General features: G+C 41.5%; 1 protein-coding gene across 1 annotated transcript; it reads left to right on the top strand.

The window, feature by feature from the left end:
* The first annotated feature begins 8,629 nt into the window (after positions 1-8,629).
* Positions 8,630-11,815, top strand: amy2a (amylase alpha 2A). The gene is made up of 10 exons (XM_067252660.1): positions 8,630-8,803; positions 8,964-9,110; positions 9,248-9,445; positions 10,003-10,233; positions 10,366-10,499; positions 10,582-10,704; positions 10,915-11,014; positions 11,127-11,248; positions 11,324-11,449; positions 11,575-11,815. The coding sequence occupies exons 1-10, from the start codon at positions 8,636-8,638 to the stop codon at positions 11,762-11,764; spliced, it is 1,539 nt and encodes a 512-aa protein (XP_067108761.1). The 5' UTR covers positions 8,630-8,635; the 3' UTR covers positions 11,765-11,815.
* Positions 11,816-15,583: the final 3,768 nt, after the last annotated feature.

Below are 15,583 nucleotides of genomic sequence, written 5' to 3'. Positions count from 1 at the left end.
AGACCACAAAACTACAGAATGGAATGTGTGTTTGTCTGGGCATGCTTATTATAGCTGTGAGTAGCACCCAGCAGCCCTACCTAATACAACTTGAAAGAGGCAAGGAGGAGTACACTCACTTTCACATTTTATAAGGTTGCTTTATTTGTAGAGTGATCATTTTTTTGTCTGGTGGTTACACACATTACTGAAAGCAACATTACTGTGGACATTAATTTGAGACAAAACCAAACCTGCATATTTTTGATACATAGCTGCTCAACAAAGACAGAAGGTTTACTGAAACATTTGAACCTTCAGGCTTAATCAATTGGAAAAGTGTTGAGATGTGTTCATGCGGAGCGTACAGAGTTACAGAGCTTGAGAGTTTGTTTTTGCTGCTCACATTTACGGTAGTAGAAGGTAATTTAATCATTCTTCAACTGGATGACTGGATGTTTCTAATAGTGTAAATCTCTCTTGAAACTATTATCTTTGTTAATTTTGAGGTTGAATGTCTGTGAACATTTAGATAAGACAACACATTGCTGGGAAATGTAGCCGGGAACATTGCTACTCTTTCAAGATAAACAAAACATTCTTAAGTTTTAAGGTGTTCCCCACCTAGTTCATGTACTGTAGTCGAGGTTCTGGAACATATATTGAACTGACACTTGACCCCCTTCCTGCTCCTGCCCTTACCCAAGGGAAACCCATAGACTAAACAGGAAACCCAAGAAGGCCTGTTACTCTAGCTGCCTACTTGGACTGGGCTGTAAACTATCATGTCTGGCCTAGAACTGGGGTGACGGAATCAAGTGACCGATGTAATGTTCCATATCAGAAATGTAAACCATCAATCTGCTTTAAATCTTTATTCTATGTCACAGCGAGAGGTAAAGTCAATAGAGTCTGTCGAGTTTAGCACACAACAATACATTGATGATTAATATCTTCAAACACTCTAAAGACCAAACACACTGAAAAGGTAAATGAATGCTGATGTTGTCATTGGAACAATCAAAGTGATGTATGAGGACAAGAAGAAATCAAAGCAACTTGTGTGAGTGGGAGGGGCCTGTTGGACCGTGGAAGATGTCACCAGACCTCCAAGCAAAAGAATGGAAACCACATTGGCTTGATTCCTCGATTGCGCCTGCACACTCAAGCTGAAAGACCAAAGAGACAGCTCTGGCCAGAGGATCGGAAAAACACATGAAGTAGATTAAGAGGGACTGCAATCATGTCACCCTCAGTATGGAGAATATGAATGGGCCTTTATGTTCCACTCACAGTAAAGATCCTCAGTTCTGCACACTGAATCTTCCACTAACAACACAATAATACTGCCACATTTAATATGGTAGTCTGTAAAGCATAAGATTTATGATAACTAGATTAGGATATAATGTTCTAGACTGGTAGTTCTAAAAGCAAATGGAATAGAAATATTGAAATATTTGCTCTCTGTAACTGTGGACAATTATTTCTCAAATTAAACAAAGGAAAAAGCAATAGATAATTTTAACAGAAAAACACATTTATCTCAACCAATGCACTGTGATGGTCTCCTTTCCAAGATGGTGGTTTTAACTCTCTAACAGTTGACTCAAATGTTTTTTTTCCACACCAGTTAAAGCTTTAATGCCTACACGTCCCTCCATAAGACTTCTCCAGCAAAGCAGTCACCAGGAATCACTTTTGCTAGTACGGAAAGTCAAGGAGAAAAAAAAACCCACATGGTTTTTCCATTAGTAGACGCAAAGTCAAATCATTCTTTTCCACTGTGCTATCTCAATGCTGAAGGACTTAGTGGTTGTCACAGACACAAGCCACTCATACCAAAGATGCAAACATCCTCTATGTCAGTGAATGAATTGAGTGGGATTGTTTAAACTATAGCTTCCTTTTGTTCAAATCTATCACCTGTGTTCATCTCTACAGTGAACTAGAATTAATATCTGAGTGACAAGATGACTTTGAAACTGATTTATTTAGTTGAACTGTAAGAATATAAGAGACTGCTCTTTTCATTTTACAATTAAAATGAAATGAAATGTATTGTCTTGTTGTTGTCTTTCTATTAAGATTTGAGAACAGGAAAGAAGAGTCTATGTAGTAATCTATGTAGTTAGCCGTCATCATCCAATGATGACATGTCTCTGAGAAATTATGTTACAAAGACTCCAAAGATCCTCTTCATATCATGGACATGACTGACGGACTGACTGACTGTGTGTTGTGCGTTTATGTGTGCCTGTGTGTTAGTGTAAGTGTGTGCAGATAAAGGAACATTGTCTGGAATCATTTAACAAGGGGGAACAAATTCCTGTGAGTGGAATTGTTTCCCCCAAAAGGAGTATCATTGTTTCCAAAGACAGCACAGTTTTCACTGTGATTCAGGTAATGTTTTTTCTTATTTCATTTTTCCACTCAGTTACTCAGATCTTTATGAACAGAGCAGCACCAATGGGAAGCCGTAGCAGCTGCAATGTGAGAAGTGAGCTAGATCACTGCATGGAAAGCGCAACATTACTCTGAAATCAGTTGATCTTCTATAGAAAAGTTCAGCGTTTCACTAAATAGACTGGATATTTTAACAAGCATAATTGTCTTCCAAAATAGGAGACATTCCAAACAAAGGAAGTCTCCTTCATGAAATGACTATCATGCAAAGGGCTCACCCTGTGGTTACCCTGGCAATCACATAGTTGCTGGTCAAAGTGCGGCCTTAGAATAGATGTTTATTACTACCCAGGAGGCTAGCATGGTTCACCAAAGAGGTTGTTTTAGACAAATATAACACATAATCACATACGTGCATACACAACAAAGTTTTTAGATGTAAGTTGATTTTTTTTTCTTGGATTCAGGTGTGTACTGTATGTTGGTGAGCTCATTTAGTGTTGTCAAAAGTAGAGAACATAATTAACCACTCCCTTACGATAAATGAACAAACAAACAAATATTAATCATCTACTTTTAATACAAGTCTACAGAATGGTGGGTTGAGTTGTCAATAAAAAAATACCTCATCCTTCTTACCATATTAAAAAGACATTGTTGTCATTTAGTAAAAAGCTTACTCCTGTAAAGGTGATGAATGGTCCAGTCAGTCGCTATCACATCACTGTTATCCGAGGCATGATGTCACTGGCTCCTGTATAGCTTCAGCTAGCAAACCGCTGTTGCTCTCTCCAAAGCTATGTGGTTTTATCAGATTTGCTTCAAATATGTGTAACACACACTTAATAACAGACTGAGCTTACTTTTGGCTCCAGAACTTTGGCATGATCTGATTATACTCTAAAGAACTTCACAGAATGTAAAGAATATATATATATATCATAGCTTTTGGTGGTTGCTCATGCTCTAAGTAGGAAGACGGTGAGTGGGTAAGTGGGTCTCTGAGTGGGTCTGTAATGGTGCCACACAGGTACCAACCACACAGCTCACACACAAACATATTTCCATCTCCTGAGTTTAGAAACTCAACAAACTGTTTGACCACAGCCAGACTGCAGCAGTGGAGCGACTGAGTACAAATTGGTTCCTCCCCCTCCCCCCATCTGGACACTGTAAATCCATCTTGAAATCCAGCTTTCTCTGATTGCTGCTCTCTGCAAAGTATTACTCCATTGAAGTGATTGGATCCCCCTAGTGGCACACTGGTGGTATGCATCTGCCATTTAGCCACTATGATTTAGTACCTCTAGTTTTTGAGTTGCTTCTCTCAAACTTCCTGATAAAGACCCATGGGGCTGTTTGGAACATGGCTTGCAGATTGTTGCAAGTTTTACATTCTGTACCCTTTCACAGTTCTGATCTGATTTGGAAAAGTTTAACTTTCTAAAATGCAATGTGGAAGTCCTCCAACATACACTTGACTACATTGAACTCTAACCAGTACTGTACAGTTGTATCTACTTGATGGTGACGAAAGAAATGTATGTTATATTTGGACCAAGCATTGTGCAGCACATATGTATCCTAATAATTTCTCCAATGCAGTTTAATGGGATGCCCTCCACTACGGTATGTGGTTATTCTCTCTCTCTCTCTCTCTCTCTCTCTCTCTCTCTCTCTCTCTCTCTCTCTCTCTCTCTCTCTCTCTCTTTCTGGATATCTGCAGGAGAATGGGAGCTTTGTTCTCTAAAACCTAATTAATACTCCATGTGTTTGGAGCGGAGTCAAGTAAGTGTATGTCGGCGAATGTCTGAAGATTTATAGTTGAAGATTTACCCAATGCCGGACATAAATTTCTCTTGTGCTTACAAGCATTTTGGTAGTACGACCGTGTGGGAACTGCATTTTTTTCTCTGTTTATATTGGATATCCCAATGCTTCCCAATGCAATTCTTAGGCTATGAAGAAAGTCTAGATCTAAAATTTGGTAATATCATGAATCTACAGTATTTTAGTATATGTTGAAACACAAAGATAGACTACACTTTTCCTGTTGTCTTTACAATGTCTATCTCAAAAACTCGTTTTTTTCTAAACATTTCTTCAAAGAACTTGTGAAATTATGGTTTTAGTGTAACAATTCACTTTCATGGTAAGTGGGGAAGCATGTATCACAAATGTATGTCAGTTAGACTGCATGCTCTCAGTTTCTGTTTGAAAGTACATAACTGAAAACATAACTGAGACAGAGAGAGAGAGAGAGAGAGAGAGAGAGAGAGAGAGAGAGAGAGAGAGAGAGAGAGAGAGAGAGGGCGGGGGGGTGAACCAGATAAGCTAAAGAAGTTAATTACCTCTGTTGGTCTCACAAGTACAGCTACTGCCCTAACCAACTAGTTCATTATGTGGACATGTGGACGTACAGACAGGACACAGCACTGTGTAAATTAAAATGACCTCAATGAGTCACAGGCAAAGAGAAAGAGGAAAGCTAAAGTATACTCAACTCAGGCCAACACACCAATATTCACCAGATTTTTGTGCTTTCTTTTCAAAACTACTTTAAAGTAAATTCATGGAAATAAAAACATTTAACTTACCTGGGGAATGTTACCATGTTAAATTATTCATGAAAATGAAATGGGCAATTATGCACACAGTGCAGCATACTGCAATCAAGTTGGCTGGTAAAAGGAACTCCGTAGACCTTCTAAGTAGAAGGTTTCAGTCTAGATCTTTCATGTGCCAAGGTGATATGTTTTACAGATGTTGAGGAAAGCTGTCCTTCTCACTGTGAAGAATAACGTCAGTGAATCAAGTCCTTTGGGAAAGATCCCATAGTCTGAAACAAACACACATGCACAGCAATACACACACACATACACACAAATGATCATATTCTTAAACCCTCCGAGAGATTTATTTTGCACATGCTCATATATACTATGTGTGTGTGTATATACAGTATACACTGTATATTGTGTATTTATATATTTTATAAATATGTATATATAATAATATGAAACATACTGTTTCCCTGACCCATGGTGTACCATGTTGACAGTATATACTGTAGGTGATTTGAGATGACTGTACCATCACAGCTATTTTATCATTATGAATACAGAATCATTCACCCTGACACAGAGAACTGCAACTCTGAAAAGCTTTTGCCATAAGTGGGTTAAACTGACTTCATGATATGAGTAATACCACATTACCATTGATGCTGGAAAGTTAATAGAAAATATACAGATGGAGTCAATTTTAAGATCCTCTTCCACTGTAGTCAGCAGGAAATCAACGCTTTGCTTTCATGGTTACAATAAGTGTAACATTTGACTTTGTGCAATGTTCTCAAGCACCCATGGACTGCTATTAACATTTTGAGACAGTATTCTCTCATTAATTAAATACTTGTTATCATTTAACTACACTAAAGTTGTGAATGTGCAATCTGTTGAGGTACTGTACACAGAACCTGACCTTGCCTCAATCAAACTTCCTTAGTAAAAAGAACCATCAGAAATATTTTCCTTTGTCGCTTTCCCACACCTGTCTAAGGCTCCACAGAACACAGTATTTTTCCATGATTTAACTTTGGCTGTGGAGTCAATTCTTTCCAGAGAGTGAGTGAGAGAGACAGAGAAAGAGAGGGGGGAAGTCAGAAAGAGAGAGAATGAGAGACAGAGAGAGAGGGCGGGGAGTCAGAGAGAGAGAGTGAGAGACAGAGAGAGAGGGTGGGGAAGTCAGAGAGAGAGTGAGAGTGAGAGACAGAGTGGGGAAGTCAGAGAGAGAGTGAGAGACAGATACCTAAACTGGAGGGAGAGAAACCAGACAGGCACCTTCCCTATAACACATCACCCATAGCAAACACATGCTGGAGTCTGTCCTCAACCTACTGTTGTGAATGTTAAGAATTCTCGAATATCCCCTGCAGCATGCTGTCAATTTGTACTGCAATAATTGGCGCTATTCTGTTGTAGAATTTCTACAAGAGAATACTACAAGAGGTTATTTAGTGTACACTGTCAGCTGGAATCACATGTCAAATCACCTCAATTCAAACATTGAGGTGAAGGGGAGCATTAGAATTTTAATTGGCCACCAAACAGAAACAGAGCTATGAATTTTATCCAGATGTAAGAGGTGAATGTGTATGGTACAGCCCAGGAATGTGCCAGACAGATGTCTGTCTGTGCCACTGGAGATACAAGCTGAAAAAAATATCCTGCAAAGACTCAAACTCTCTGCCATATTTCAGCTAAAAAGAGTATTAAAAAGAGTATAACAACCTTTGAGAGCACACAGACCGGTCAGCTGTTTTGACTCGCAAACTGTATATTTCCATTTTGACTGGGTCTATCTAAGTTCCTGTGGAATTTGAGCTGTCTGCAATACCAGTTGCTGAAATGAAAGTCTCACCTAAGCAGAGGCATGGGCCCATATATACAAATGAATCACAGGGTACACTGCCATGTAAGCTGATTTGGAAGGTTTGCCAATGAGGCAACACTTATTGTTTCACTGTGGCTGAAGACTCACAGCACACAGTGGTCTTAGAAAACCACAATGCCTGGTCCAGAACCATCCCCAAGCTGAATGGATCCATCCAATTCTGCAAAGGCTTCCGGAAGTGATGGTATCTAAGGCCCAGTTCATTTCTACCCTCAACTTCCCAAGAGGTAGTGGCAGGTCCTACTCACCACCCATGCCAGGGAGAAAACGTCCTTTTCTGCAAAGAAAGTACAGGCCAAGGCCACCCTCCAGTGGCCAAGGCCAAAGACAAAAACAGGTCAAATCATTCCTGGACTTGGTGGGAAAATACCAACTTTTCACACCCTCACATGCTTCGCCACCCAAGCGTGCCCCCCTACATGATCTCCCAAGATAGATCCTTCCCAGGCTCATCGACTGGGCCGAGGCAGCCTTCACCACACTGAGGCAAGCACTGTATAAGAATCTATGGGCAGGGTACAGCTCAATGATTAGAGCACTTGACTGCAGATCAAGAGGTTGCAGGTAAAAACCACCGCCTGTACAATACGAAAAGTACTTTGGGATACAAGTGTAACCCTGTTGAACTTCATTCATTGCTATATAAATATAAATTAGAATAAATAAGTTCATCATATAATAATAAGGTTAAGAGTTAATTGATTTAAAATGTTTTCAGATTGTTCATATTTACATTCGAATGTCTGTGAGCTTATTGGCTCATAAGTTTTATTTGACCTTTGACCTGTCGTCGTCGAGGTATATGTATGGGAAGGAACGGAAGAAGAGGGAAGAAGATGGTGGAGAGCGGGTCAAGAGTTTTTGTATTGAGTTGCCAATTAGGGGACCATTGAATGACTGTAACCTGTAATGTGCGGGCTGTAGGACAGATAACTCAGCAGCAGGTTGCACATGCATACAGTCCAATTCAAGGAACCTTTCTTTTTCTTCTGGACACTGAGCTACTCACCGAACTTTTACTCTTCACGCCACGAAGTGGCTGGTGCGCCACGAGTTGCCAATCGACCGAGTTGCCCATCGCACGGCGTGGCCCAACGCACATTAGCAACATTCGGCAACAATCGACAGACTTTTATTTCTCTTTATTTTCTGTGGTAGGCAGATAATAACCATGGTGTATTGATGTTTACTACCGAGTGATATGCTTATATTAAACGCTGATAAGTTTATTAGAGAAATACCACTTATTTGATTAATTGTATAGGTTTAAAGAAGTCAGTATAGCCACCTCTCACTATAGCCCAACGCGCTAGAGAGGCGTCTGCTAAATGAATACGTTCTTACTGTTAGTCACCCCCAATTTTAACATGCCTTTCTTGGTGCACACTGAGGGGGGTCTTGCAGCCATCCTCTCTCAGGTCCAATAGGGAGGAGAAGTCACATACACCAGCCCAAAATATCTACCCCTCGAGAGCATATTCCACAGTTGAGAAGGAGGCTCTTGTTATCAAAGGCCTTTGGTAAACACATTGCCTTCTGGGATAACAGAACAAGTTGCTCACAGACAAAGCCCCCCTCAAGTGTATTTATTTCAGATTTTGGAAAAAAGGTACTATTAGTGACAGTAGCAGTGAGAAAAATTGATAACACACACCTGTTAGGCTTGAGTTTACCTTATCATGCTGCTAGATACTCCATAAGTCTGCCATTGGTCAGTGTGTGTGTGATCTCTTTTGTGTATATATAGTGGTGGGAAGCAGCAGTTCGACATCTGCCTTTCTCACCCAGAGGAAACATGAAGCTGCTCATACTGGTGGCACTCTTTGGGCTCAGCCTTGCCCAACACAACCCGAACACTAAGCATGGCAGGACTAGCATTGTTCATCTGTTTGAGTGGCGATGGGCCGATATTGCGGAAGAATGTGAGCGCTTCTTGGCTCCCAACGGCTTCGGTGGTGTTCAGGTAAGTACAACAGTAGATGATGAAGTTTAGTTATAGTCTGAGTTGTGAATTCTTATTAACTGCTCTCTTGTTCTGCTGAATCATTATCCAAAATGTTTCTACTGTAATCAAACTGTATTTTCTTTTTGATTTGGTCTGCTGTTTCCGCTCTCCTCTCTAGATCTCCCCCCCTCATGAGAGCATCGTGCTGAACAACCCCTGGAGGCCATGGTGGGAGAGGTACCAGCCAATCAGCTACAACCTGTGCTCAAGATCCGGTACTGAGAATGAGCTGAGGGACATGATCACCAGATGCAACAATGTCGGGGTAACCAGAAAAACTAGCCACATCATGATACTTTTATTACACTCTTTTAGCTTAAGTGCATGTATTAAAATCAAGATTCAAGCCTCTACCAAATACAAATGACTGTGAGGGATTGACAGTATTGTCTGTGCTTGTAGGTGTACATCTATGTGGACGCGATCATCAACCACATGTGTGGTGCTGGAGGTGGAGAGGGTACTCATTCCAACTGTGGAACCTACTTCAGCGCTGGCAAGAAAGACTTTCCCTCTGTTCCTTACAGCCACTGGGACTTTAATGACAACAAGTGTAAAACCGGCAGTGGAAACATTGAGAACTATGGTGATCCTTACCAGGTAGGACAGAGACACACCACAAGTTGCTTTACACTTTGTTAAATACTGTGTGAATGTTTTCTTCCGACAGTAGTTATCATTATGTTCATCTAAATAAGTTGGCATTTTCACTACTGACCACCACTGCCTAAAAAGGGGAGCGTATCCATGTTTCCAGGGTCCTGTGTTCCCATTTCAATATTATGTCAACACACATTCAATTTGACCCGATTCAAGTTAAAATATTCCATAATTGTTATCCATTCTTTTGATTGGAACAAGGCTTCAAAAGAACTCAATACACATAACAAAACCAGTGATGATCATTTTCAGTGATTTTGAAGGTCTCTTAAAATGATGTTCCAGGTCAAATCTAACCTGGCAAAGAATATAGTATAGACTGGGTGATTTTGTAGATAAAATGTATTCAATCTTGACTCTAACCTTAACATATATGGATCCTGTGAACATATGACCCTTGGAACATGGGACTTACTCCCTAAAGTGGATTTTTATAACGTGCGGTAGCAGCTTGTAGTTTTATGGACCCAGACATGTAGTGTCCTCTGTATGAACAGGTACGTGACTGCCGTTTGGTAAGCCTGCTGGACCTGGCTCTGGAGAAGGACTATGTGAGAGGCAAGGTGGCCGACTACATGAATAATCTCACTGATATGGGAGTGGCTGGCTTCAGAGTGGACGCATGCAAGCACATGTGGCCTGGTGACCTAAGCGCAGTGTACGGTCGCCTTCATAACCTCAACACCAATTGGTTTGCCAAAGGATCCAGGCCTTTCATCTTCCAGGAGGTAAACACAGACTGTTTACTGGCCTAATCCATTGTCTTGTTCTCTACTTAATATTCTGAGTCCTCTGTGTTAGGCATAGGCATGATGTCTAGGAATATTGACAAAGTACAGATTTGTACTGTTTGCGTTTAGGTTATTGATCTCGGTGGTGAGTCCATAAAGGCCAGCGAGTACTTCCATCTTGGCAGAGTCACTGAGTTCAAGTATGGTGCAAAACTGGGAGGAGTCATACGCAAATGGAATGGGGAGAAGCTGAGTTACACCAAGTATGTGTTTACTTTCAAATTCAGTGTTTTGTCCTTCTGCAACTTCGTTTGTGTACATATCTAAAGTCTGCCTTTTTCTCAGGAACTGGGGCGAGGGCTGGGGCTTCATGCCAGACGATAAGGCTCTTGTGTTTGTTGACAACCATGACAACCAGAGGGGACACGGAGCTGGTGGGGCTGCTATTGTTACCTTCTGGGATCCTAGGTGAATTCAATGGATGTCTTCATCATAGGTTTTTAGCTATGTGGCAAATTGAAGCCTCCTATCGTCCTGGGGTCATAATAACCCCAAATCTAATTCATACCTAGCAAACATTTCTTACAAACATTAATTTAAGGACATGGCCTCCTGTGTTCAGTCACTTCCTAAAATGACCCCATAAATTAAAATGTTGTATATATAAAAATATTTTAGGATGCACAAAATGGCTGTTGCCTACATGCTTGCCCACCCCTATGGAGTGACCAGGGTGATGTCTAGCTTCCGCTGGAACCGTAACATTGTCAATGGCAAGGTGACCATTTCCTAAAATACAACTATACAGTAACTATAAATATGATTTGTTACATCAATTGATAGGTGGTCTCATGCACTTGTAAAGTATCTGTGTTGATGGTGGCCCTCAGGATACAAATGACTGGATGGGCCCCCCCAGTCATAGTGATGGATCCACCAAACCTGTTCCCATCAATCCTGACCAAACCTGCGGAGACGGATGGGTGTGTGAGCACAGATGGCGTCAGATCAAGTGAGTCTTAAGACCACCGAACCCTTTAACGGGATCACGTACAGCTTTGCTGTTAATACTTTGTCACTTCCCCAGGAACATGGTGATCTTCCGTAATGTGGTCAATGGACAGCCCCATTCCAACTGGTGGGACAACCAGAACAACCAGGTCGCCTTTGGACGTGGCAACCGTGGATTCATCGTCTTCAACAACGATGACTGGTGAGGAAAACTGAATTCAGAACAGATCCTCTTGGACCATAAAAAGGACCGTCTAAAGTACAGTAGGTTACAAGTTATCTCAGCCACATACTGACGTTTCTGCTCTCCCTCTGCAAATCATTCAGGAACCTGGATGTCACTCTGAACACTGGCATGCCGGGTGGCACCTACTGTGATGTCATTTCTGGCCAGAAGGATGGAGACAGGTGCACCGGGAAGCAGATCACTGTTGGGGGCGATGGCCGCGCCCACTTCAAGATCAGTAACCAAGATGAGGATCCCTTCGTAGCTATTCATGCTGACTCTAAGCTGTAAATGTTCATGTAATGATCATTGAAAACAAAGCTTACAATAAATAACATCACTAACTTGGGTTGTCTTGTCTTAAGTGCTCCAAGGACAATGCAGCAGTATAAGCAGGTCTATCTTCTCACTGAGACCTTCCTAAAAATGAAACTCTTGGGAATGTGCTTGAACGAGTCTTATTAAGAAGATCCAGTTATAGCCTACAAGTTCGAATGCTGGTCCGTCTTGTCAATGAAAACGTCTTGAACATGAGATCTGGACCCTTCGTCATCTCCTGATCTCTGTAGAGGATATCCTTTCAGACAAGGCAGTTGGGGTGATTTACACCAAAGACAAAATAATATGGTAATCGAGGGACTTATGAATGGGGATGAGGATGGCAACAGTTGACCTGCCGACATCACGGTCAGTCACACAGCATGATGCCCAGTAATGGCCTGTCAGGATCACTGCCCTTACACAGGGATACCACACCAAGTCAAGTTAAATGACGTGATGAATTCTAACACCGCTCCCTATGCCAAAAGACCCTTTTTAGCATCTTTCTCCTCATTAATGAAATGCATTCAATAGAAATCACTGGACTTTAATGGCACATGCAACTAGGCACTGGAACAGTAAATAAAGGGTGCTGTAGCATAACAATGTCACACAAGCGTCTGTGTTTTAATCACAACATGGGCTGTCTGTGTTTGAGCCTGTAGAGTGCAGTCTAGAGCAAACAAAGCAGGTGTGAGACGCACAGCTCCAGAGCCAATGTCTCGAGCCCAACACCTACCAAATTTAGTATTCCTCTCTGATCTTTTGGGACAGCTCCTCGCCATCACAGAGAGGCCACATCAGTTTCACCTGAGTGCAGCGCTGGCATCCCCCATTAGGGCAGTCAAGGGGCCCAGGGGTCCTCAATGCCGCCCCTCCACCTCCTCCACCGCCCCCCCCACACCTCCTCTTCCTTCTGTCCTCTCCCCCTCCCACCCTGCATTCCCATCACCGACTCTGAAGTCACCAGTGCCAGACACGAGAGGTGAGAAAGCGAAGGTGACATATTCTGTTCACTTTGTTGTCATGGCAACACACTACAAAGGCGAAACGCCCACCCAAAGGAGTGTACAATGAGTTAGACAAATAGAAAAAATAAAATAATACAGGCTGTAAGTCTACCGTTAATTGTTAAATGTGCTACAGAGTCCTTCAAAAGTTATCTTTGTGATTCCGTCCAAGGAGAGAGAGAGAGAGAGAGAGAGAGAGAGAGAGAGAGACAGAGAGAGAGAGAGGGAGGGAGAGAGAGGTTGCAATGACTTAACATATTGCACTTGTTAAATTATTGACCCTATCTCCATCTTTTGGGCCAGCAGCTGTGAGGCCTGTACCTTACGATTAGCAGCAGAAATGTCAGCGTGGCAGGTCAGGGTCTCTGGGCCTGTCATCATCACTGATGCTTTATGACATAGCTGTCAACAGTGTCCCCGTCCTGTTTCATATTTCATACTGCGGCACAGTGGGAACCTGCCTGTCACCTCACCTCTTCCAGTGAAAAAGTCAGTCATCGAGTCAGAAATATAAACAAAGTTTGAATCACGTCACTCTTGATCCCAGCACTTTTGCACTAGATATGTCAAATAATAAAAGTGTTGCTAATTCTAAACATGAAAACATGGATGTGAAGTTAAAAAATGGTTCCTTCAAATAGAAAAGGTAAGACAATGGTCTTCCAGAGTATCAATCTGCTAAAATGTGTTATATTGTCATTACTACACACACAGACTGGGCTTGCAGACAGAGACTGAGTGACAAACCAAGTACTTTTTCCCCAGCTGTTTCTCATTAGTGGAACATTCACATGTCCATCACATGGGGGCAGTATTGAAACAAGAAAACATGCAATGTAAAGTGCAGAGGATATTGATGACATGGTCATCATCATGCAGAGCTAAAAGTTGTTTACAGTCAGGGAACTCTGCTCAGAAGGTGTGTGTGTGTGTGTGTGTGTGAAGCTGTTATCTATATATCAATATTACACATTTATATTTAGTCATTTAGCAGACGCTCTTATCCAGAGCGACTTACAGTAAGTACAGGGACATTCCCCCCGAAGCAACTAGGGTGAAGTGCCTTGCCCAAGGACACAACGTCAATTGACACGGCCGGGAATCGAACTGGCAACCTTCAGATTACTAGCCCGACTCCCTCACCGCTCAGCCATCTGACTCCCTATTAGGAAAGTGACTGTGTGGCCTGTCCTCATCACACCAAAGCTAGCTAGCTAAGTCAGCTTCAAATCAACCTCATTGGCAAAGTTTACGGATTACAATAATTGGGAAATCAATTTACAGTAATAGATGGTTTACGCTAATTGTACAAAGACAAAAAGTATTAATAACCGTCAAAATCATTTTCTGCAAATCTTTTTTTAAACAATGATTTCAAAACCGTCATATTCGTCCAATTTCCTGATAGGCTGCCACATCCCACCTTCTGGGAAAGTTGTCCACACCTCCTCCTCTTCCCTCTCTCACTTTGCTTAATTTCCTTCCATCACTTGTCATCTGATTATGGAGTCATCCAGTCTGACATGTCAGCAGATAGGCTGATAGCTAATGACTCTGACACCAGTATTGGATTCTCCTCCCTGTACTAAGAAATGCATCTTTCAGGTGTCTAATAGAAAAAGTATTAGGGCATTGTTAGCAGTTGAATGATATTCTCCCTATCAAGTCTGTTGAGAGTTTCTCAACGTAAGCATAAGCCCCAACTTTGTCAAATGTGAAACTAGCTTTATACCACTGCAAAATCAGAATAGAGAAAACGCCTTGCCCGTAACATTTTATGTAAGTCTATATTCTTGTTTATAATAATTTCCAAACATCCAAAAGCTTCATTCTCAGACTTCCCCCCCCTTAACATATGGATCTGTGCAGTTTTTTTCATTGTCATTGGGTCATTGAGTACAGTACTGTACATACTGCATACTGTATGTCTTCATTCTGTTAAACCTCTTTTTTTAAACAATGATTTCAAAACCGTCATATTTGAACTTTGTGACTACAACGCAAAATCTATAGAAACAACATTCCAGTTACATAGGAATGGCTTCACAGTTACACTTTGTCACGATTAAGTGGTACAAATTATGAGTGAAACTTAGAAAGGAGGATTTTGGGCTATCCAGGGGTATGTGGGTGTTAACATTGATCTTGCTTTGGTAACACAAACATCAATGCCCTGTTATAACATCCACTGACCCCTTAAACCTCTCCCCCATACTGTGCCTTTTTTACGCTTTTGTAGTAACTTGTAATACTAGCACTTAATATAAAGCAATTCCTATGTACCTATCATGTTTTTACTAATGATTCTACCATACAGTTATATGGTAGTTAATGTAACCTTACTGTAAAGTGTAGCCTCAAAGCCCAAAGATCCCACATCTTTAGAAGTAATGACTGGTTCACTTTTGACTATTCATCTATTTATAATTTAAACTGCCAAACAGGGCAGCTGTACTTTGTTAGCATGCTTAATCTGTGGTCTCTGTAGCCATCTAGACAAGGACTGATCACCATTAAAAATATACAGTGGAAAGGGCTTTTATTTGAAATTCGCACGCACACATACACACACACACAGTCATGTAAAACCAACCTGAATTGACTGTCTCAACACGTTGTGGGCCTCTGTGCAGGTCAGACCAGTCCTTTACTCTCGACCTGCCTGCCACAGGACCTTCTCTTTGACTCGGGGTGTCCGACCTGTCATATCTGGAACTGTGTGTGCATGCATGCGTGTTAACCAACTTGAATGTTAAGTATTGCCCTTGTGCTGAAACAG

This window comes from Osmerus mordax, chromosome 16, assembly GCF_038355195.1.
Source record: "Osmerus mordax isolate fOsmMor3 chromosome 16, fOsmMor3.pri, whole genome shotgun sequence".
Taxonomy (NCBI): domain Eukaryota; kingdom Metazoa; phylum Chordata; class Actinopteri; order Osmeriformes; family Osmeridae; genus Osmerus; species Osmerus mordax.
Note: the sequence above shows the minus strand (reverse complement) of the source record. Positions and strands in the feature narration are given on the sequence as shown.

What these genes read in the sequence shown, in the direction of transcription:
- amy2a (XM_067252660.1), top strand. Translation starts at nt 8,636, where the DNA reads ATGAAGCTGCTCATACTGGTGGCACTCTTTGGGCTCAGCCTTGCCCAA. An exon ending in CCAGATGCAACAATGTCGGG is followed by an intron (nt 9,111 to 9,247) that starts GTAACCAGAAAA and finishes CTGTGCTTGTAG; the next exon opens with GTGTACATCTATGTGGACGC. An exon ending in CACAGATGGCGTCAGATCAA is followed by an intron (nt 11,249 to 11,323) that starts GTGAGTCTTAAG and finishes TCACTTCCCCAG; the next exon opens with GAACATGGTGATCTTCCGTA.